This window comes from Saprolegnia diclina (genome assembly GCF_000281045.1).
Source record: "Saprolegnia diclina VS20 unplaced genomic scaffold supercont1.27, whole genome shotgun sequence".
Taxonomy (NCBI): Eukaryota; Oomycota; class Saprolegniomycetes; order Saprolegniales; family Saprolegniaceae; genus Saprolegnia; species Saprolegnia diclina.
Window position 1 is genome coordinate 625913 of NW_008246094.1, and position 20056 is coordinate 645968.

The 20056-nt window shown below is 57.9% G+C and overlaps 9 protein-coding genes across 9 annotated transcripts; 7 read left to right on the top strand and 2 right to left on the bottom strand.

Annotated features, from left to right (window-relative positions):
- Positions 1-34: 34 nt before the first annotated feature.
- Positions 35-322, top strand: SDRG_08858 (hypothetical protein; the record flags this gene model as incomplete). Its single annotated transcript, XM_008614757.1, has 1 exon — positions 35-322. One exon carries the CDS (start codon positions 35-37, stop codon positions 251-253), a length of 219 nt encoding a protein of 72 aa, XP_008612979.1. The 3' UTR covers positions 254-322.
- Positions 323-1071: 749 nt separating this feature from the next.
- Positions 1072-2337, top strand: SDRG_08859 (hypothetical protein; the record flags this gene model as incomplete). Its single annotated transcript, XM_008614758.1, has 6 exons — positions 1072-1564; positions 1613-1681; positions 1727-1881; positions 1924-2018; positions 2061-2189; positions 2241-2337. The coding sequence occupies 6 exons, from the start codon at positions 1072-1074 to the stop codon at positions 2335-2337; spliced, it is 1038 nt and encodes a 345-aa protein (XP_008612980.1).
- Positions 2338-2368: 31 nt separating this feature from the next.
- On the bottom strand, positions 2369-4798 carry SDRG_08860 (hypothetical protein; the record flags this gene model as incomplete). The annotated part of the gene is made up of 4 exons (XM_008614759.1): positions 2369-2517; positions 2579-3182; positions 3257-3328; positions 3380-4798. The coding sequence occupies 4 exons, from the start codon at positions 4796-4798 to the stop codon at positions 2369-2371; spliced, it is 2244 nt and encodes a 747-aa protein (XP_008612981.1).
- A 900-nt stretch (positions 4799-5698) lies between these two features.
- On the top strand, positions 5699-8064 carry SDRG_08861 (hypothetical protein). Its single transcript, XM_008614760.1, has 13 exons — positions 5699-5851; positions 5898-6024; positions 6070-6166; positions 6218-6601; positions 6695-6796; positions 6865-6920; positions 6980-7061; positions 7112-7149; positions 7210-7342; positions 7387-7494; positions 7541-7649; positions 7698-7801; positions 7848-8064. Exons 1-13 carry the CDS (start codon positions 5722-5724, stop codon positions 7977-7979), a joined length of 1602 nt encoding a protein of 533 aa, XP_008612982.1. The 5' UTR covers positions 5699-5721; the 3' UTR covers positions 7980-8064.
- A 471-nt stretch (positions 8065-8535) lies between these two features.
- On the top strand, positions 8536-10875 carry SDRG_08862 (hypothetical protein; the record flags this gene model as incomplete). The annotated part of the gene is made up of 15 exons (XM_008614761.1): positions 8536-8682; positions 8743-8869; positions 8918-9014; positions 9062-9303; positions 9350-9509; positions 9560-9661; positions 9722-9777; positions 9823-9904; positions 9962-10002; positions 10058-10190; positions 10244-10258; positions 10321-10413; positions 10459-10558; positions 10609-10685; positions 10735-10875. Exons 1-15 carry the CDS (start codon positions 8541-8543, stop codon positions 10873-10875), a joined length of 1608 nt encoding a protein of 535 aa, XP_008612983.1. The 5' UTR covers positions 8536-8540.
- A 2272-nt stretch (positions 10876-13147) lies between these two features.
- On the top strand, positions 13148-13594 carry SDRG_08863 (hypothetical protein; the record flags this gene model as incomplete). Its single annotated transcript, XM_008614762.1, has 1 exon — positions 13148-13594. One exon carries the CDS (start codon positions 13148-13150, stop codon positions 13592-13594), a length of 447 nt encoding a protein of 148 aa, XP_008612984.1.
- A 1658-nt stretch (positions 13595-15252) lies between these two features.
- Positions 15253-17647, bottom strand: SDRG_08864 (hypothetical protein). The gene is made up of 2 exons (XM_008614763.1): positions 15726-17647; positions 15253-15677 (listed from the first exon to the last, which is right to left on the bottom strand). The coding sequence occupies exons 1-2, from the start codon at positions 17112-17114 to the stop codon at positions 15306-15308; spliced, it is 1761 nt and encodes a 586-aa protein (XP_008612985.1). The 5' UTR covers positions 17115-17647; the 3' UTR covers positions 15253-15305.
- A 294-nt stretch (positions 17648-17941) lies between these two features.
- Positions 17942-18094, top strand: SDRG_08865 (hypothetical protein; the record flags this gene model as incomplete). Its single annotated transcript, XM_008614764.1, has 1 exon — positions 17942-18094. One exon carries the CDS (start codon positions 17942-17944, stop codon positions 18092-18094), a length of 153 nt encoding a protein of 50 aa, XP_008612986.1.
- A 247-nt stretch (positions 18095-18341) lies between these two features.
- SDRG_08866 (hypothetical protein) lies at positions 18342-19881 on the top strand (the record flags this gene model as incomplete). The annotated part of the gene is made up of 2 exons (XM_008614765.1): positions 18342-19834; positions 19863-19881. The coding sequence occupies 2 exons, from the start codon at positions 18342-18344 to the stop codon at positions 19879-19881; spliced, it is 1512 nt and encodes a 503-aa protein (XP_008612987.1).
- Positions 19882-20056: the final 175 nt, after the last annotated feature.

The window sequence follows — 20056 nt, forward strand, 5'->3', positions numbered from 1 at the left end:
CAGCGCCGGCGCGGTCCACTGGACGACCCAGCCCATGTACTCGGCGCCTGTCGCGCCGACGCTTGTGGCCTTGTCCGCGCTCCCGACCTTCCAGGAGCTCGATGTCTTGACCAAGTGGACACCGTCCGAGTTTTCTCAGTCGACCGAGTATTTCCTCCACAGCCCGCTGAGCCCGCGCAACAGCAAGAAGACCAAAATGACGTACGACGACCGCCCCAAGGTGGCCAACTTTACGTGCCTCGACGACTTTTGAACGATTGCGGTGCTTTGCCTCTCATCATTTATTCCCATCATATTAAAACTAAAACAATTTATTTCCTCTGATCCAAGACTGGTGACGCTGCTCAATAAAAGCAACGAACGGTTACGATCTTTGCACTTGTATTTCCACACGCAAACATATTTGCCTCCTCCGGGTGTGTTGGCGGCATCGATCGTCGCGGGGTTGTTCCCCGTTCTGACCCGAGAACATGAATAGGGGCAGGTGGTACAGTATCTTCTCCTCAGCGTCGGTGGGACGTGCAAGGGACACCCAGATGGAACCCAGGCACGAAGCATCACCACGCAACCCTCAAGGTTCACCTCGTAGCAACTGGACATTCGCCACCCACGTCCCAGCACGGTTGCCGATTATACTGCTGCCTTTCTTGCTTCTGCTTCTTAGAGCCAGGGACGTGCACCGACTTCTGCTGTCGACTCTCTCGCTTCAACTTCCTGCACCACCAGCCATCCTGCGCGTTTCGAGGACGCTACGCATCTCGGCACCGCGCCCGCCTGCGCACTTTGCTATGTGAGGTCGTCTGCCTATAGAGCGATGAAAGATTGGCGGGCAATCGCGAGCTCTCGACGACTTTGCCCTTTGAAGCGCGCGCTGTCAAGTTGAAGTTGCTTTCGCGGCCCGGCTACCGCACTTTAGCGGGCTGAGGACGCCACCCGCGCGGGTTCCGCGAAAATTCTGATAAGTGCGCATGTTCTTTGCGCACTTAGTGTAACGTAGGCTTCTGATTGGTGGACGCGTTTTTAGGTGTTTCGGGATTTTGCATTTCGCCAAGGTGGCAGCGCTTACTGGCCATGGGGAAGCGGTCGCCGAGTCTGGACGCCGATGGCGTCGACCCGATCGAGACGAGCCCAACGCGACGCACGCGCTCGCGCTGTGGCACGTACACGCATGCCAGCGACGACGGCGATGATGACGAAGAGCAGACGTCGTCATCATCCTCGACGTCGTCGGTCACTGGCCGCAGCAGTCGCCGGCGCCGCATGCGCGCCATGCGCGTCGAAGGCCACGATGGCCGACCCAACCAGCTGCTCGTGTCCATGGCGCCGAACGCTACGTCCAACGTCGTGTACTTTCCGGGCGATGTGCAGGATTTCGAGCACCGCCTGCGCAAGAGTCGCTTCAAAGCGTGGACGGCCTACTCGTACGAAGCGACCGCGCTCTCGCTCGCCGCCAAGTTCCCGGACGCGACGATCTGGATCGTGCAACCGGCGACGATCTTACCGAGCGGCGTGAGCTGCTACGAGCACTTTCTCCTGCCCGAGGACCATGCTGATCCGATCGCATGTACGCTCCTGTTGCTACACTGAAGGCGCTCATCCGGGTGAACTGCAGATGTCCCCCACGGTCATGCGATGCGGCATCTCCAGCGCCTCATGCAGAACGCATCCGAGTGCATCGACAGTAGGCACGACGACGTTTCCATCTCTACTAACGACGAGCGCGTAGACGCTGCCTACTTGCGGCCCGACCTGCCACTGCACCTCGTTGGCTTTAGCCGTGGCGTCGTTGTGCTCAACCAAATGATCACCGAGCTGGCCGCGATGCCGCCCGTCACACAGGGCGCCTATGACGCGCCGGCCGTGCGCCATTGGTTCCAGCAGGTGTGGTCCCTTGTGTTGCTTGGTCGTTCACGCTTTGCGCAGGTGGTTTCGATCCACTGGGTAGATGGCGGCAACGGCAGCAGCGCCGGGGCCCTCCCATCACACTCTCTCGCGCTCTCAGTACTGAGCGACTTTCCGTACGCCTGCGCATGGAGTCGGCTCCGCTAACGACCGTGTAGGACGCTTGGCCTGCATGTTCATTGGACGCCGTACCAGCTCGCTTCCCGTCAGCGTCCGTGGATCGCCCACGAAAATGTTGCGTTTTGCAAGACCATGGAGGGCCTCGGGTGTCCGCCTCGCGTGCTTGAGTAGGCGTGCGGTCGTCCTTCGTGCATGGCTCACAGTCAACGATTCATTAGGTACTTTAGCCACAAGCCAGGCTCGCTCGAAGATCATTTCGGGGTCCTCGATGCTCTCCAGATACAGTCGACCGTCGCCGACGACGACGTGCCATGACCACAGCATGTATTTATGTTTGACCTGGCGTTTACTGCACGACGCAGTCCTCTTTCCGGCCGCCGGGGTTCTTGGCCGCTGCTTGCAAATTCATGCGGCGCTTGGCCTCGAGCCGCTCCTGAAGCGCGCTCAACACGGCTTGGCGCTCGTTCAAGTCGAGTTGCAGCGCCTTTAATTCGCCTATTCAGTACACAAAATATGTTTCAACCTGCCTCTCAATAGCGATGCCAAGTGTCGATACCTTCGTGCTTGGCCTTGACCGACCGAATCTCGGTGATCGTGCGCGTCTTGAGCTCCTGCGCCTGGTCTTCGCACTCGTGCCGGAGCGTCAAGAGCTTCTCGTTGACCGCCTGCTCGGCCTTGAACGTCGCCAGCATCTGCTCGGCCTGCTGGTCGCCCAGCTCTCGCTCGAGTGCAATCGTTTTATGTAGCAGCTCCTGGTGCGCGGCGAGGAGCGTCGCCTCCTTGGCGTTCTTCATCCGCTCTTGCTCCAGTCGCTGGTTGGTCGAGTCGGCGAGCAGCGACAACTGCTCCTTCCGCGCCGCCTCGAGCGCGTCGTCCGCGTCCGCGCAGTCGGCCTTGGCGCGCGCGAGCTCGTCGAGAAGCCGGTCGTGGGCCTCGGCGTGAAGGGCGCCGATGCGCTCGATCTGCATCGCTGTGCGCGCAATCTCGGCCGACTTGTGGTCGATTTCAGCCGTCAGCGCCATTTTTTCGTCCGCCATGCGCTCGGAAATGCCAAAGAGTGCGCGTTCGAACGTCTCGCGTTGCTGCGCGAGCATGTCCTGCGCGGCCTGCGCCTTGCTTTCGAGCATCGAGACCTTTTGCTTGATACTGCCCAGTGCTTTCTACGAGCAGCCCCGTATTAGTATCATTTTCACACAAATAATGTTGTCCAATTTTGAATTTTGGTTCTGTGTACCTGGGCCGCCGTGTCCTTGGCGCGGAATAGCATCGTCACCGCCGTGCCCCACTCGACAATACTGTCCATAGCCTAGTCCACAATATAAAGTTATACAAAGCGCTCGATTGCGACAGGTCATACCTTGTCGGCGAGGAAGCCCGTGAGCACGTACGCGTGCAGCGGCAGCTCGGACGTCGCGTGGTCGTACGCCTCGACGAGACCGGCCATCGCAATCTTGTAGTTCTTGAGCGTCTCGTGCAGCATGGCCACGGGGCTCTCGCGGTCCATCGTCGCTTGCGCCTTGGCCGAAATCGGCGCATAGAGCTCGTCGAGCAGCCGCGTCTGGTGGGCTGTCGCGCGCTTCACATTGGCCTCCAGCGCGACGACCAGCTGCGCTTGGAGCCAGTCGCCGAGCGTGTGCAAGACGGTCGCGAACGCGTCGCCCGCAAAGTCCTGCGCCTTGAGCACTGTCTGCGCGGCTTCCTGCGCGACTTGAAACGTTGATACAAGCGTCGCTTCGGGCACCGCGTCCGTGGGCGGAGCAAACGCTGATGTGAAGGCGGCTTTGGCGGCGTCGAGCGCCTGCTCGCTCTGCGCGGCGACGACGCGGTCCCACGCGCTCGAGATGACGGGCGTCGCGCCGCTGTTGAACGCATCGACGTAGTTGCGCGCAAGCGTCACGAGCATCGCGCCGGAGAGCGCTTTGGCCATGAGCTTCTTGGGCTTGAGCGTCGAAAACACCTTCTTGTGGAGCGTCGTCAGCTGGGATTGGAACTCGGGACGGAGCGAGTCGAGCGGCTGCTTGGGCAACTCGCGCAGGAGCGACTCGTCGTTGAGCGGACGCACCATCGTGAGGCAGTCGCGGTCCGGGAAGAACGCGGCGAGGAGCGCACGGACTTGATTCTTGTGCTGCGCGTCGTCGCTACTGCCGGGCTGCGGTTTGAGCGCCTTCTCGAGGTAGTCGCGCGGCGTGATCGCGCGGCCTTCCTCTTCGAGCTGCAGCGTAAAGTCGCGCACGACCCAGAGAAAGGACGGGAAAAAGTCGGCGAGCGACATGGAGTTGTCGGTGCCGCCCGCGCTCACTTGGATGTACTTGGTCAAGTTGACGACAAGCGAGAGGTCTTCGATCGCGTTGGCGTCAATGACACCGCGGCTGTTGTAGATGAAGAAGGACGAGAGGAGGAGCGCCAGCGCAAAGATGCGCGTGTCCTGTGTCTGGCTGCGCTGGCTCGAGCCCAAGCCTTCCGTGTCCATGAAGATGATCGTCTTGGGCCGCGAAGACGACGACGATGTGGCAGCGTCCATGGGCTGGCCCCAGATCCAAATGCCCTTGGTCATCGCGTTGACCGTGCCGCCGACGCCAAACATCGTGTGTTCGGTCGTGCGCCCGAGAAGCTGGTTGAGAAGGTACGACTTGCCCGTCCGGTAGAGGCCTGCAATCGCGACGATCGAGATCTCTCCTTCGAGAGAGCTCAAGTACGTCGCCGCCTCGGGCGAGATCTCGAACGTCTCGTCGTCATTGAGCGTAATGAACGGCAGCGGTTCCGAGAGGCCGGCCATGCTCGTCGTCGTCTTCCTGGTGGCGTACGCGGCCAGTCAGCTGTGCCAGATGCCGGATACGAGCCGCATGCCTCGGATTGTAATTGAATTGACGGTATGTTTGTATTCCATTTAATAAATGACAAAGGGATAATGGGCCAATGGCCTTGGCGAATGGGGCAGCGCGGCCTCGGATTGGCCGAAAGGCGATGAGCGGGTTGCGTGTATCCGGAAGACTGCCTGCCCCGATAGGATATACACACCCAACCAAACGAAGGCCTGCAAGCGCGCCACGTACAGCAAGGCGAAGGACACTCCCTTGCTAGGTCTACCCCTGGGTCTGCCCGCTAGGGGAGCTACAGGAGGCAAGTCATGTGGCTGTATGCCAGTACGCGTATGTGCATGCTTGACATGGACATCTATCTATCTACCTGGCTCGTACACTGCCGCAGCGCATTTCATTGAGCTCATCACTCATCACCACACGGTTGCTTTTGCTCTCTGCATGGCAGGTCTACTGAGGCTGAACGAGGTGCGAGGTGAAACCCTTACATGAGAGATTCTTAAGCGAGGATTTCCTGGTGGGTAGGGGTCACTGCGGCACAGCTTTAACGGCTGAGGCGCGGCTCGAGCCGAAAAGTGATCCGCTGAGGCTGCATTGTCGAGCCGGCTCCGGACCGGCTTCAAGCCGAGCCGAGTGGAGCCGGCTACGCCGTTCAAGCCGCGGCTCCGTATCAGCCAGTACAAACGCGGATTCTCACATGAGCTGTGGGCATGGCTCAGCCGACGTGTTGCGCTGGCAGTGACTGAGAAGGGATGTACATCAGCTGCCGTAGCGTGATCCGGGTCGTCCGTCGCGAGATACTTGGATGTACTTGCTTGGTCTGGAAGGGCAGTTGGGTGTTTTTAGTTTTGGATTCGGCGCGGTTGCGACACGGGGCCAGATGGACGCCACCGAGGAAGCCTCGCCCATTGGCACGATGGGCAAAGCCGAGACGACGACGACGAGCACGCAGGTGCCATGGGCGTACCTGCGCAAGGGCGAATGGACCATCTTGGCCGAAGCCGACTGCGGTGCGGCGCCCACCAGCTACTTGCGCTCACCACACGTCGTGCGTAGCGGCGCTCGAGGCGAGCAAGGACTACGCGCCCGTGGTCGTCGACAACGGTCGCCTCGAGGTGTCCGTGCCCGACCGCACGCTGCGCGCGCTTTACTGGGACGAGCCGCCGTGCCCTGTCGTGCGCTCGTACGTCACCTCTGCATGTGCTCGTGTCGACTTGCAATTTTGCAGGGATTGGATTTTTGAGGCGACGAACGGCAAGTACCTTCCGCTGCCCGAAGCCGAGGCCATGGAGATCAACAACTTGTGGGCGACGCTTCCCACATCGGTAGGCGCTTCGAACCCCGTGCCACCTGCGTTAGATCGTTCTGCTGAGTAGGAGACGCACACGTTTTCCCTGTCGGTCGTCGACCACATGGGCGGAGTCGCGACCAAGACGGGCAGCACCAAGGCGATCGCTGCCACCAAGCTCAACGAGCTCTTCGCCAAGTGCTCGCCGACAGGTCAGTTTCGCTGCAAGGCGCTGCACCACGGCTTCCACGCGTGGCCGCGGCTTCGCTCGCACGTCGAGCACCTCGTCTTCGTGGTCCATGGCATTGGCGAGACGTACTGCAAGAAGCGACTGGCGCACGGCACGATCATTGACCAGTCGCTCGTGCTGCGCCAGAGCTCCGAGTCGCTCCTAAGCTCACACTTTCCAGCCTCGGATAACCGCAGCGTCGAGTACCTCCCAGTCGACTGGTCGGATGTGCTTGGCGATATGGTACGCCCATTTCAAATCTGGAATCTGGAATCTGACATTTGGATTCTAAAATCTGACATCTGAAATCTGAAATCTGACATCTGAATGCCGTAGGGAGACGATGTGCACGCGCTCTTGAATCGCATTGCGCTCGACTCGATGCCGTTTGTGCGTCAGCTCACAAACGAGCTCCTCTCCGACATCCTCCTCTACATGGTACTCGTCGAGTATTATGGACATGATATGTCCATTCTACTCCACGGTATCAACCGCTGTTGACGTAGGCGCGTCAAGCCAGTGTGCTCTCGTTCGTCACCAAGTACATGAACGCCCGCTACACGTACGCAAATACTACTCGAGAGCACGTTCCGGAAACATGCGCTGACCGGTGCTCTGTAGTCTCTACAAGCAAAACCACCCCGAGTTCTCTGGCCACGTCTCCATCATGGGTCACTCGCTTGGCAGCATCATCACCTACGACGTATGACGTGCCTCACTCCTCCTCTTGTCGTATGCAACGATGGTGCGTAGCTGCTCGCCAAGCAAGGCGAGAGCTGTGATCCCGACTTGTACAACAATACCAACTAGCACCCGCTTCGAGCCTCGCTGTCACGATCATTTTTGTGTAGCGCGCTGGCGTTTTCACCGCACGCCTTTTTCGCGTTTGGGTCGCCGATCGGGCTCTTCCTCACGCTGCGCGGCAACGTGCACGGCATGGACCTCGCGCTCCCGACGTGCGAGCGCATGTACAACGTCTTCCATGTACGACGACCGACTTCTGCTTCAGTGTTCAGAACGCGACGTAGCCGGCGGACCCCGTCGCGTACCGCCTGGAGCCGCTCATCCACAAGGACGCGGCGATCGCGGCGCCCGTGCGCATCAACACGGCGTCGGGCTGGCGCCGCATCCACCACGTACGACGACCATGGCGTTGCGGTGCCTCAGCTCGTATGCTATTAGGTCGTGCAAGACATGGCCGACTCGTTCGAGTCAAGCCAGAAGAAGTTTGCGCAGACGATGGAGCAGACGTTCAAGGCCTTTCTGCCGAAAGACGCCTCGCCGGCCATCGGTACCTTAGTGTCCCTGGGGAAGAAGGAAGGTAACCAGGGCGAGGTAGAGCCGAGCGCGGCGGTCGACGCAACGGCCGACGCCAACGCGCTGCAAAAGGCCGTCTTGGCGCGTCTTAACCCCAAGACTTTGCGCCTGGACTACGTTCTGCCTGTATATGTGGAGCCTACAGTCGATGGGTCATGACGATATTGCGTAGGAGTCGGAGATTGAAGCGCTGACGCCGCTTGCCGCGCTCACGGCCCACACGGGGTACTGGTCGACGACCGAGTTTGTCCTGTTTCTTCTCACGCAGCTGCTCGGCGACCCCGTCGATGCTTCGCAACAGTAGTCGTCTCAGTCTTCCAGTGCGAATAAGCTTACGAAGAGAGGCATTTGCGCAGCACGCGCAGTGATGTGCGATGTAGTACTAGGCAGGGATACTGATGATTCCAACGTTCGTTGGAGAGGAGTCTCGGGCGTTGCGCAAGGACGTGAGCATGTGCGAGGACCAGGAGTAGCCTCAGCGCCGAGCATCTCGATGAATACAGTCGCGGCTGCCATGATCTATCGGTAGAGGCATGAGGGTGAAGCGTCGGTGGATCAATAACATGTCCAAGATGGACACTCGGCAGACTGACAGTTACGAAACGGCTTCGCAAAATGGATGGCTGGGATCGTCTCGAGGCGCCGGTGATGGCACCGCGCCCTTGGCCGCGTCGCACGGGCCGTTCTAGTCCTAGTAGCTTCTGCCCCGTAGCTTCTCACGTTGTACCTGCGTCGCAGCCGATTACGTTGACGAATGGTTTCGTTAGGTGCGTGATGACGGTCTTAGCGTCTTCGTCATCCAAATAAAAAGACGTCGCATAGAGACAAAAGGTACAATTTGAAAAATCAAAATAAATAGTGCGCGATGCCGTGGCTGCAGCGCAAGGTCCCAGAAGCCAAGAACACCGGCAGGTGCAAGATGACGGAGACGACGAGCGCACCGGTCGTGCCATGGGCGTACATGTCGCCGGACGGCGAGTGGACCATCTTTCCCAAGGAAGACTGCGGTACATACACCTCATCCTCCCATCCGCCGTAGCATAGCATCATAGCATGATCCTGCGTAGACAAGCTCGAGCATGCCATGGACGGCAACCCCGTTGTCGTCAACGACGGCCACTTCCAAGTCGACGTCAAGAACCGCGTCATGACGCAGCTCTACTGGGAAGATGATGCGGTGCCCGTCATGCGCTGGTGCCACGTCGCCGCGATCTGAATCGGTTTCTTATGCCATCATCGTAGCAATTGGCTCTTTGAGACGCGCAAGGGCAAGTTCTTGCCGATTCCCGAGCCCGAGGCGAATGCGATCTCGGCGCTGTGGTCGGCGCTATCGCCCGAGGTACCGCGACCCATGGGATACTCCAACGTTTTCAATGGGACACTTAGGGCGAACACCATTTCTGCGAGACGATCCAGGACCACATTACGGGCCGATCGACGGTGCTGAGCTCGGCCAAGCCAGTTGACGACGTGCATGATTTGCTCAACAAGTCATTCTCGCAGTGCACACCGCGCCAGAAGCACCGCCACTGCAACGCGATCCACCACGGGTTTGACCGCTGGGCCGACGTTGCGGTTCACCGCAACATTCAACACTTGGTCTTTGTCGTCCACGGCATTGGTGCCACGTACGTTTGCATGGTCCCATGCAAATATATATTCGATTGTGGCTAGGTACGACAAGCGCAAGCACGGCAAGGGCGACATTTACGGTCAAGTGGTCGAGCTCCAAGCCAACTCGGAGGAGCTCATCGCCAAGTACTTGGAGACGCCGGGCGACGCCGACTCGATCTTGTTCATTCCCGTGGACTGGTCGACGGTGTTTGAAGAAATGGTAGACGCGCTTTGTGACATTCTCAATTGTTAGATTTTGTGAATGCGTAGGGCGACAACCTCCACGCGACGTTTGACCGCATGGCGCTCGACTCGATTCCCAACATTCGTGAAATCTCCAACGAACTTCTCTCCGACGTCCCTGTCTACATGGTATTAGACAAAGACGACCGTGTTATAGTATCGCAATTGTCTATAACTCACGATGCGTAGGTGCGCCAAACGCAAGTGCTGCGGTTCGTCACCAAATACCTCAACGTTCGCTACACGTATGCCGTCTCCTATGGACATCGAAGTCTCTAACGTCGGCGTAGGCGCTACATGGAGACGCACCCGGGTTTTACTGGCGACGTGACCGTGCTGGCTCACAGTCTTGGCGGCGTCATCTCATACGATGTACAACTTGTGTATTTGTGTCCAACGCGCGCTCTCACCAAGAATATAATATTCTAGTTGCTTTCGATGCAAACTGAGACGCTCAACGACCCGGCCTTGTGCGTGCTGCTGGATCGTATCCCGACGCGATATTCATGAGCGTGTACCTCGTAGAAAGCTCGCGTTTACGCCGACCACGTACATTCAGTTTGGCGCGCCGACGGGCTTCTTCCTTGGCCTCCGCGGCAACATGCAAGGCGACGCCATGGTGCTGCCGGGCGTCACCAACATGTTCAACGTGTTCCACGTACGACACTAATTCCTTTCGGTTAGTCGGCGCTGCTAACCGTGATTTTGTAGCCGCTCGACCCGGTTGTAAGTGCCGCACAACCACTCATCGCGGGTTGAGGGCACGAAGCATGATGATGCTGACGTAGGCGTATCGTCTTGAGCCACTCATTGACCTGCAATCGACGATCACGCCGCCGTTCCAGGTCGAAGCGGCTGGGGGCAAGAAGCCGCTGCACATGGTAATAAGGCCGTGTGATTCGCGGTGCGTCATGCTTCTGGCGTAGCGTCTCCAAGACTGGGCCGATAGCATTGGGTCGTCCAACAACAGCAGCACCAAGACGTCGTTGGTGACGTCCAACCAGAGCGAGCCCGACGCCGACCCAGGTATGGGTTGATGATTGAGGTAACATCATTCGAGCTAAGTTATATTGTAGCGGACACGGCGACTCTCACGGAGCGCGTCGTCGCGCGCATGAACCCCAAGTTCCAGCGCCTCGACTTTGTCTTGCCGGTAAGCATTTTCGATATGGATATCTCGATGCCGAATAAGCATTTTGTAGGCCTCGACGATGGATGCGTCGCTCAGCATGGTGGGCGCGGCGAAGGCGCACACGTCGTACTGGGGCAACCTCGACTTTACGTACTTTGTCGTCAGCCAAGTGCTCGGCAAGCCCAACGGCCGCGATGGCAAGCTGGACTGAACGGCGTCGACTTGGCGCCATATTGGCGCCATTGCGTAATATATATTGGCACTCTTGGTGCAATGTGTGCTAATATTGAATCGGGTGATCGGCAAGGTGATCGGTCCACGCACAACTGCACGCATATCAACAGCACGACGTGCCACCTTCATCATTCCCGCCAATTACTCACGTTATGACCGCCGGCCAATGCTAGTTCTTTTCGCGATAAACAATGCCATTGCTGGGATCAAATCCCTATTCCATCGACAGAAGCGAGCAATAGAGGATCGAGAACATTCGAGTGCGGACGATGCGCGCTTCGAAAGCCACAACAAGAAGTCCGACGCACCACGACCAGGGACGTGATGTAAAAGCGCTCGACGGGGTACTCGACTATGCCAGCATTTGGCAGCGAACAGCCGCCCGCAAGAGGCGCGAGGCGGCTGATCGCGCTGCCCGTGTTCCAACGAATACACTGTATCGCGAGGTTTGCACGTTATCGGCATCTGCAGGTCTGACCACTATGATTGTGTTCACGCCAGCTGGGCAGGTCAGATGTAGTAAATGTTGTGCGCGCACACGTTGTGTGCAGCGAGTTCTCACCTTGTCGAATTACCAACAGCACATGGCTGGACGCGTGAAATAGCATCGCAAGCTTGGTCTTCGGCGACGTGGTCGGTTTTCTTTGGCGCGATTCGGGTGCTGCTCGAGACGTGACGTCGGCATCCACGTGGCAAGCTGCGAGCGTTCCGCGTCTATTGAGCACATACATTTGTATGGCAAGCGCTCGACTCGCGACGGTAACGTCCATCGTGCGACAGATGTCATTGCACTCGTCGCACGCTTTGGGAAGGGCCTTGCACGACGCAACTGCGAGCGAGTCTGGTGCCCGTCGAAGTAGAAGCGAAAGATGCCGCCCAGAGTCCGTTGTCTGGGTACTAGTGCAACCGCGGGCTTGCTCCGCATGTAAGCTGTCGATGTCGCGAAGGCCCACATGGGCTGTCGCGATCGGGATGCGCTGCAAACTTAACTTGACCTGATGATGTCATTTTTCGGGGCGCTCATCGTTCGGCCCTGTTTATATAATTATACAGAATAGAGAGATGGCACTCGGCGACTCACGAGTCGGAGCGCTTTTCTTAAAATATCACTCGGCGAGTCATGCTCTACACTGTAGGTTTGGATTCGTATATCTTCCACGATACCACACACTCCAGCCAAGAGTGGACGATAACATATCGATACTGCTGCGACCGTTCAATATTCTTTATAGCGCGGCTTGCCCGTGGACTTTGACCGCGGAATGGAGAAGCCGAGACGCGTTGCCTTTCGCATACCAAAGATCGCGAGGCGCGACGAACCGTGTTGTTGAGTGTACTGTAAACCAAGTCTCGTTGCAAGAAAACCAAGAAGACATATCGCATCGAGACGACGTCATGACGGGCCACCTCGTGTCTCGATGGATAGATATTGGCCCAAGGCGCGCCGATATTCGATTGCTGCCAATATATATATATTGCACGAGCCGTGATCGCCCATTACGTTCCGACTGCCTTCTTCTGGTTGCCAAGGGCCGGACGTGTGTGTCGACGGATGCAAATCACTTTCGCGTGCGTGGCCGAGCGAGCGAGGATGGAAGTCTTCCCGCGCTGGCCTCATTCGCCACGACCCGGCGCCAGTGTCGAAACCGCGCCCATCGTCGTTCGGAAATATTGGTCGGCCCATACTGGAACGCCATCAGCATAATAATAATATTATAGCCTGCGTCCCCGTCCAGAATATTATATATATCGCTCGTTTTTCTTCGTTGAAGCTGGGCTTGGCATACAAGCGTTCAGTGCAGTTGCGAGATATTGGCCGCCGCAAATAGAAATGAAACACACGTCGCTGGGGGTTGCACTTCGAAGAAGCTAGCGGCCGGCTCTCGGTCGGGACGGGCGCCAAAACCATCTTGACTCTTGTATACTTAATGGTTGGTGGGCACACTGGCACCTTATGTCACACCCGCATGTAATCGCATTGGATTCGTATCTCTTGCAGCACTAGGAACGGAATAATATTTTAAAAAGCCTGTAATTCAAAGCAATAAAAAACCACGTGGCCCTCCTGTATTTAAACACAAACGACCGGCGCGCGAATATAATTTCTATATTTTTATTTGGCAAATATTGCCCGATCGCTCCCGAGTTCGAGAGCGCGACCGCATTCGAAATATTAATATTATTGCGCGATAATATTGGAGCTCGGACGAATTACCGGGACGTTGGTCAGTTTTGTATTTCCCACGCCGATGACAATCGAGATCGAGCAGGCCGCCACCGTGAGCATCCTCTACGACGCGCTCCTGCAGAAGAAGAGCAACTTTTGCCACACCAAGATGGTCGAGGAGAGCAAGAAGCTGCTCACGTGCAAGCGCGATGTCGACGAGTGTCTCGAGCGCATCGACGAGATCGAGGAGCAGCTCGCCGACATCAAGAGCGAGCTCCCGGAAGACGCACCGATGGACGACGCTGCCTTTGTGGGCCACACCGAGGCCCAGGCGCTCCTCTCAGAGAAGAAGGAAGAAGAGCTCCTTCTCATCCAAATGTCCAAGGTCTACGAGTGCAGAAAGGCCACGATGCGCATGCTCGTCAAGCACAAGTCGATCCTTGACAGCTCGCGCAAGTCGCTCCGCAACCGCCAGCGCCGCATCGTTGAGAAGGCCTTCCGCACCGGCCTCCTCGCGTGCCAGTCGTAAGCGACTACTATCTTATTACGCGCAGCCGAGTCGCGCCCGTACCATAGCCCCGCACCCTTATTTAACACAGCGACATCTTCTGACCTACGACGCTACCTGTTCCTGTTCCTACGACGCCCGCTGTGCGACGTCGGTCGTCGTCCATCGCGGGTCGTCCGGCGCACGGGCTGTTACGACGCCGACGTGGGAAATGCGTGTAAAACCCACGCGCGGAACGTTCGGCCCTGGGTAGAAACCGGGCAGCATGTGGGAAACCCACGTGAGAAATGGCTGCGGTGACGAAATCCGTTTGCATCGCAGGCGAGAAGCTGGCTCGCATATTATTGGGAATATTAATAGTAATAATATGTGTCGGTCGATACGAATTACGGTGCTAATTCGTACTATAATTTCTCCCTGGGCCGACGATGATGAGCAAGGAAGGCGACGCGTGTCGACGAGACGATCAACCTCCGATGATGATAGTCGATCAGGAGTGCGCGAGCGAAGCTGCACACTCCCAAGTCCGCAACGTCAACGTCTCTGCACGGCTGCGATCAGCGATGGGATTACGCGAACCGGGTCGCATGCACACTATAATTTTATTATTCCTGCCATTGTATTTTAGAAAATCTGCACCTCTGAACGGGTTAAAATGCCGCCACGGAAGAGGCGGTGTCGTCCAAAGATTACCGAAACGATTGCGGCGGTCGGAGGCAGTGACGATGATGATTGTGGTGGTGGATGGATCGAGCGCCATGCGGATTGAGGGCGATTGTCATGGTCGTTCTTTGTGCCATTCTTCTTTGCAAATTAATACATGCTCAAATATAGGGTACCGCAACCCTGGCAATCAGGGCAGCCAGAACCACCCACCTCGATCCGTGGATGCTGCAAGCTAATATGTCCAGCAACGTGCGCATCGCGTCCCACGTCCGCGCTCGTCGTTGAAGTGCCGGCGGCTGATATAAACGCCGCCACCAAGGCAGTACACTGTACTCTAGTACGCGCGGACGATCCATCGACCGCGAGCAAGTGGACGCATATCACAACAACTCGTTTCTCTGCCACGCAGCGAGAAACGCAGCCGCATACAAAAACGAGAAACGCAGCCGCATACAAAAACGAAGTCGATGACGTGGCGCCACACGCTCTCGAGGGGCTTGAAGACAAGGCCAAAATTCCGAGCCGTGCCAGCTCGTGTTGAGGGAGTGATGCGTGTTTCTGTTGCGCTTCATTGAGGACGTCGACTCTTCGCGGGTCGAGCGACGACCTACACTGCGTGATTTTGAGGATTACTACAACTTGTACAATTCCCACAACCGCGTGCTTCTCTGGTTCACGACCGTATCAGGGTCGGCAAGCGAACACGGTCGATCGACCAAGGTGCTACATTCCACGGGTCGTGCTTGCCGTCTTCGCTTCTTTGCTCCGTTGAGAAATATCGAAAGCTGCTTGCGCCCATTGAGTTTAGTGTACCAAAACCCAAGGCACCCAGATCTCGCACCCCAGGCTTCTTGAGCAGCCAACGCAAATTTGGAACCGAAGCACATGTGCAGCTGCACGGAAACCGCCGACGATCGCTGGCACAGATCTGACCCGTTGGGAAGCCATTGGAAGGGCTTGGTCCATGGGCACTGGAGGTGGCAGGGACCGAAGGCGAATACTGTGCACGCGACTGTCAATATATGCATCGATTCATTTACATAGTACTCGTTAAAAACGTAGTGCGCTAATTGTCTTCGTCGCCAGGCTTGATGTTGTCCGACTTGTGTTCCATGTTTTTATTCTCCGTGTCCTCGGCCTCCTTGATCATGTTGAGGAAGTTGGCGTCGACGCTTCGCAAGAGCTTCTCCATCTTTTCATCTTTGGTCGACGGCAGCTCCTCGACCTTGCCGTCGTCCATCGTCGCCTTCTTGCGCTTCTGCTCCTTCTCGCGCGCCTCCAAGTTCTTTTCCCGCTTCGTCTCGCGCTCAAACATGCCGTTGATCGCGGCCTTCTCGTTGCTCTGGGGACTGGCGAGGCCGTCCGACACTTCCAAGAGCGAAATCATGCCGTTCGAGTCGCCAACGGCCACGAGCTTCCCGCCCGACTGCGCATTGCCCTAGTCCGACCATCTCGTCTTTCAGTATCAACTTGATACATACGGTACCTGCACTGCAATCGATGAGAGCGGCACGTCGCCGACCTTGTGCGAGTAGGCCGCGACGTTTTGCCGGTAAAAGAAATCCCACACGTCGACGACGCCGTCCATGCGCGTCACGAAGAAGACGCCGGCGCGCGTCGGCGACCAGCACCCGGCGGTCACATACGAGTCGTGGTACGTTGTGCTCATGATGGGCGTCTTGAGGTCTTCGCACCACACGCGCGCAGTCCAATCCCCAATTGTTAAAAAGAACTTGTTGTGCGTGGGGTTGCGCTGGATGGTGTAGATCGGGCCGTGGTGCTTGCCGGCGCCCGTGTCGTACACGGTGATCCCGTTGTTTTGCTTGATGTTGCGCAAATTCACCGAGAGCACGATGCCTTGCTCGGTCCCGACGAGGTACTTGGTCGGGCCCGCCTCCGTGTTGTACTCCATGGACGAGCCACCGAGCACTTGGCCGTCCTTATCGGAAAGCATGATGCGGTGCGTGGGCTGCGCGAGATGGCGAATGTCCCACCACAGCATCGAGCCGTCCGTCGAGACGGACACGCATTGGTTGCCAGTCTTCGATGAGATCCAAAACACGTCGTACACAGGGTCGTGGTGCGAGTGCTCGATCATGGACGTCTCGACGGGCGACGACCCGGACTTGCGAATGTCAAAGAACGAGATAAGACCGTTGTACGAACCGCCAACGAGCTGGTCGACGCTCTTGGGGTTGTAGCGGAGACAGCAGAGCGGGCTCAGCGGCTTGAGCACGACTTCCGGCGTGTTGGGGTTGAGGACGTCCCAGATGTAGCTGTTGGCCGGCATGCGCGCGTTCACAAACTTGGGGTCTTGAAAGTTGAGAATGCAGTAGCACGCGGCCATGCGCTGGGGTGACTCGGGGTGCCAGTCGATCTTGGACACGGTGCGGCGAACACTCTCGGGGTCCCGGAAGACGGCGAGGCCCTTTGCGCTGGGCTGCTCTGTCGTCGCCGGCTCGCCCATGTGCGCAAAGTAGTCTTGATAGATGTTGATCGTATTGTTCTGCTTGAGCCCGCGCTCGGCAACCGGACCGAGGAACTTGACGGCTTGCTTGTACTCGTCGTCCTTTTCGACCTTCTTTCGGAAGCGCTGGACGTCGTTTTGCTCGGCCGAGTCAACATCTTTGGGCCACCCGCCCTCGACGTGGCGCATCGAGCTGTTCTTTGTAATGAGGCGCTCCGTGTTGACTTCGTGCTCGGACATGTCGGGCGTCGTGTCGAGGCGGCCGACCATCGGCCGGCGCTTGACGTAGTCGTGGTCGAACGAGTCGGTGGCCGGGATCGCCTCGAGCACCTTGGCCTCTACATGTTTAAAGTCGCAGTGCCGGCCAAACGTCCGGCGTGGCTTGGTGTACTGGTACGCTAGCTCCATCCGCACCGACCTGCTATCCACTGTTGGCAAAGGTCGCGATCTTGCTATCTGCAATAAGCTACGCCAATGAAAAAGCGCGAATCTTCGTTTTTCGACCAATCCAAAAGCATCGGTATTCTGACCAATGGCATCGACAGATTCATGGAACACGTCCACAATGCTGCCACGACACACAAGACCAGATCAGAGCTCGCCAACTCGACCAGGCTCGTTCGCTTCGACGCGTCGGCAGCTGCTCGAGACAGCAGCCAGAATTCTACGCTGCTTTTACGATTATTGTTCGTAAGCACGGCTGTGGTAGCGCAATTGATGGCCATGACAGTGCAGGTTGATGCAGCACGCGACGAGGCTGCTCGCGATCACCACTGTCGTGAGGTCCAGCAATGAGTCGCCAGCAAAATATGCTGCCAACTCGATGCTTGGCTCGCTGAGGTGCATAAATTCGCTGCCACTGGCCCATGTCTGCGCGGCGCGTCTCGGGGCCACTTCAATCCGCGCCTCAATGCGCAGCGACCGTGCCGGTTGGTCACGGCTCGGAGCGATGTGGCATAAACCTGCTACAATGCATATATTGTATCTATGCATCTCATCTTCAATGCTGGCAGCCCCATAAAACCTTTACATTTGAATATCCTGTACATTGCCGATAGTTGGAAGCTTGGGATCGCGACTGCGACATGTAAAGAGGCTGCTAGCAATTGGTCGATTGGATGCGCAAACCGACCAATCCTGGCAGGCGGCGCCAGACCATGCAGCGCGGCGGCGGTGGCGGTCGCTGTCTCTGTGGCCATTCCCCAACTCGAAGCCTCCTCACCAACACCACCAAAATGGTTCTCCAGTCCGTCGTCAGCTCTGTCGTGTCGCCCGTGCTCGTCACGTCGGCGGTCCTCATTACGATCGCGCTCCGGAATACGCACCCGCGCCATGTCTCCAAGGCCAAGGCCGCCACGTCCAAGGTCATTTGGCACGGCTGCCGCTAAACCACTGCCGCCTCTATTTAACGTTCCTTTGAATACACCTCGTGTGCGCGTGCGCGCTGCACAGCGTCTCTCGCTGTGCAGCGCCGCTGACGTACTCACTACTACCGGTTGTCGACAACGCACGATAGCCTCGATTGCACAAAGTGATCAGGAGAATGGTCCCTGACGTGACTGAAACCGCGCCTGTTTCAACGCACCTGCTATCCCTCCGACTGGAATAGCTTTGTCAACGAAATACCGAGCTGACATGCCAAGTTCGCGCCGCAGCTCACGCTACGTGATCCCCGTTGGCTCGTCGTCGGCGTCACCGGGGCCATCCCGGCGGTCGTCGAGCGCCGCCAAAACGTTTAAAGTCGACGAGTTGGCCGAGGTAGACACTGACCCGATCAACGCGGCGTCGACCCTCCATATTTGGGCGCTTGGCATGGTCGTCGTCATGGGCGGTCAGCTCTACGGCTGGAACGTCGCACTCACGACGGGTTTTCTTCCGTTTTTCCTTTCCCAAGTCCTCACGGACGCCGCGTACGTCGTGTACATGTCGTCGGCCGCCGAGGTCGCGGGCAAAATCGCCTTCTCCGGCGGCTCGTACGGCCTCGCGCGCATTACGATTGGCTACTACGCAGGGTTTCTTGTCGGGTACCTCGAGCTCCTCGAGTACATTGCCGCATCGTCTGTCTCGGTCAGTTATGTGAGCAACTTTGTCGTGGATGCGGTTGACGCGCCACCCGAGTCTGCGCCAGCGGTCATGGCGGCTGTCTACGCCGGCATGATTGGGTTCTTTCTCCTTCCCGGGTGGTACTACTGGCGCGGCCTCGTGCTCCTCGCAGTTCTCTGCCTCTTGCCGGCGCTGCTGGCGATTCTTGGTGGCGTGGCGTCCGCGGACCTCGGCTTTTATGGCGCCTTTGCCGCCGACCGCGTGTCTCAGTTCAACGGGACCGGGGACAAGGTTTGGGCCATGGGCGATCTCCACTCGGCGTACTTTGCGTGGCTGCCGTACACGACGTGGGCGTTTGCCGGCATCGAGTCATTGACGCTCGTGACGAGCATGGCGTCGACACCCAAGACGACACTACCGCGGGGTATCCTTGCCGCAACAGCTACACTCTTTGTCACCAATATTGCGCTCTTGTTGATTGTGCCGGCGCAACCGCCAGGTATCGTTGCCTGTACAAGCGACACGTTTCCGCTCAACACAGCGATGGCGCATTTCGGTATCTCGGACGCGGCGGGGCAATGGCTGATTCTACCAGCCCAAGTCGGCATGGCGGCCGGGTTCATCCTCCCGTACACGCGCCTCACGCAGGCGCTGGCCAACTCGAATTTGCTGCCGCCCATACTCGGCTTGAAGCACACCAAGTCGCTCGCGAAACCAATGGTATTTGCGTCCTTCTTTGGGTACCTCCTCTGTCTCCTCGGGTACTTTGCTCTGGCGTTCGAATCGTCAACGCAAAATATTTTCATTTTGGCCGGCACCTTTTGCTACGGTGCGCAGCTCCTCGGCTTTGTCATGCTGCGGACTCGGTACCACACCGAGTCGAATGGGTTTGTGAGTCCGTTCGGGCTCGGCGGCGTTGTGTTTGCAGGCATCGTATTTGGCATGATTGCCATCTCGATCGTCGGCGGCTTCCAAGGCGACGACGGCATCGCGGCCATCTCGCTGATGCTGTTTGTGATTCTCTTAAGCGTCTACTACCACGGGCACTGCAAGCACCACCAGTCGCTCTCCAAGGACGAATATGCGTGCGTCTTTCGCTTCTCCGTCATGAAGTTCAACGCCGAGCGGCTGAAGCACGGCCGCAAACCGCGCAGCGTCATTCACCGCAGCTCGGTGGAGAAGCGCGGTCTCTCCTGGCTGCGCCGCGGCTCGAGCGCGAACTCAACCAATGTGAGCGACTCGCGCATCGACCGCACGAGCAGCTTGGAGGCGAAGCGACACCGCCACAGCGGAACCCACGTCGTCCT

Bases quoted from the DNA above. Each gene is read 5' to 3' on its own strand.
- SDRG_08861 (XM_008614760.1), top strand. From the start codon at position 5,722: ATGGACGCCACCGAGGAAGCCTCGCCCATTGGCACGATGGGCAAAGCC. The intron at 5,852-5,897 runs GTGCGGCGCCCA...CGTCGTGCGTAG, and splicing joins CTTGGCCGAAGCCGACTGCG to CGGCGCTCGAGGCGAGCAAG. The intron at 7,343-7,386 runs GTACGACGACCG...AACGCGACGTAG, and splicing joins GCATGTACAACGTCTTCCAT to CCGGCGGACCCCGTCGCGTA.
- SDRG_08864 (XM_008614763.1), bottom strand. From the start codon at position 17,114: ATGGAGCTAGCGTACCAGTACACCAAGCCACGCCGGACGTTTGGCCGG. The intron at 15,678-15,725 runs GTACCGTATGTA...TGGTCGGACTAG, and splicing joins TCTCATCGATTGCAGTGCAG to GGCAATGCGCAGTCGGGCGG.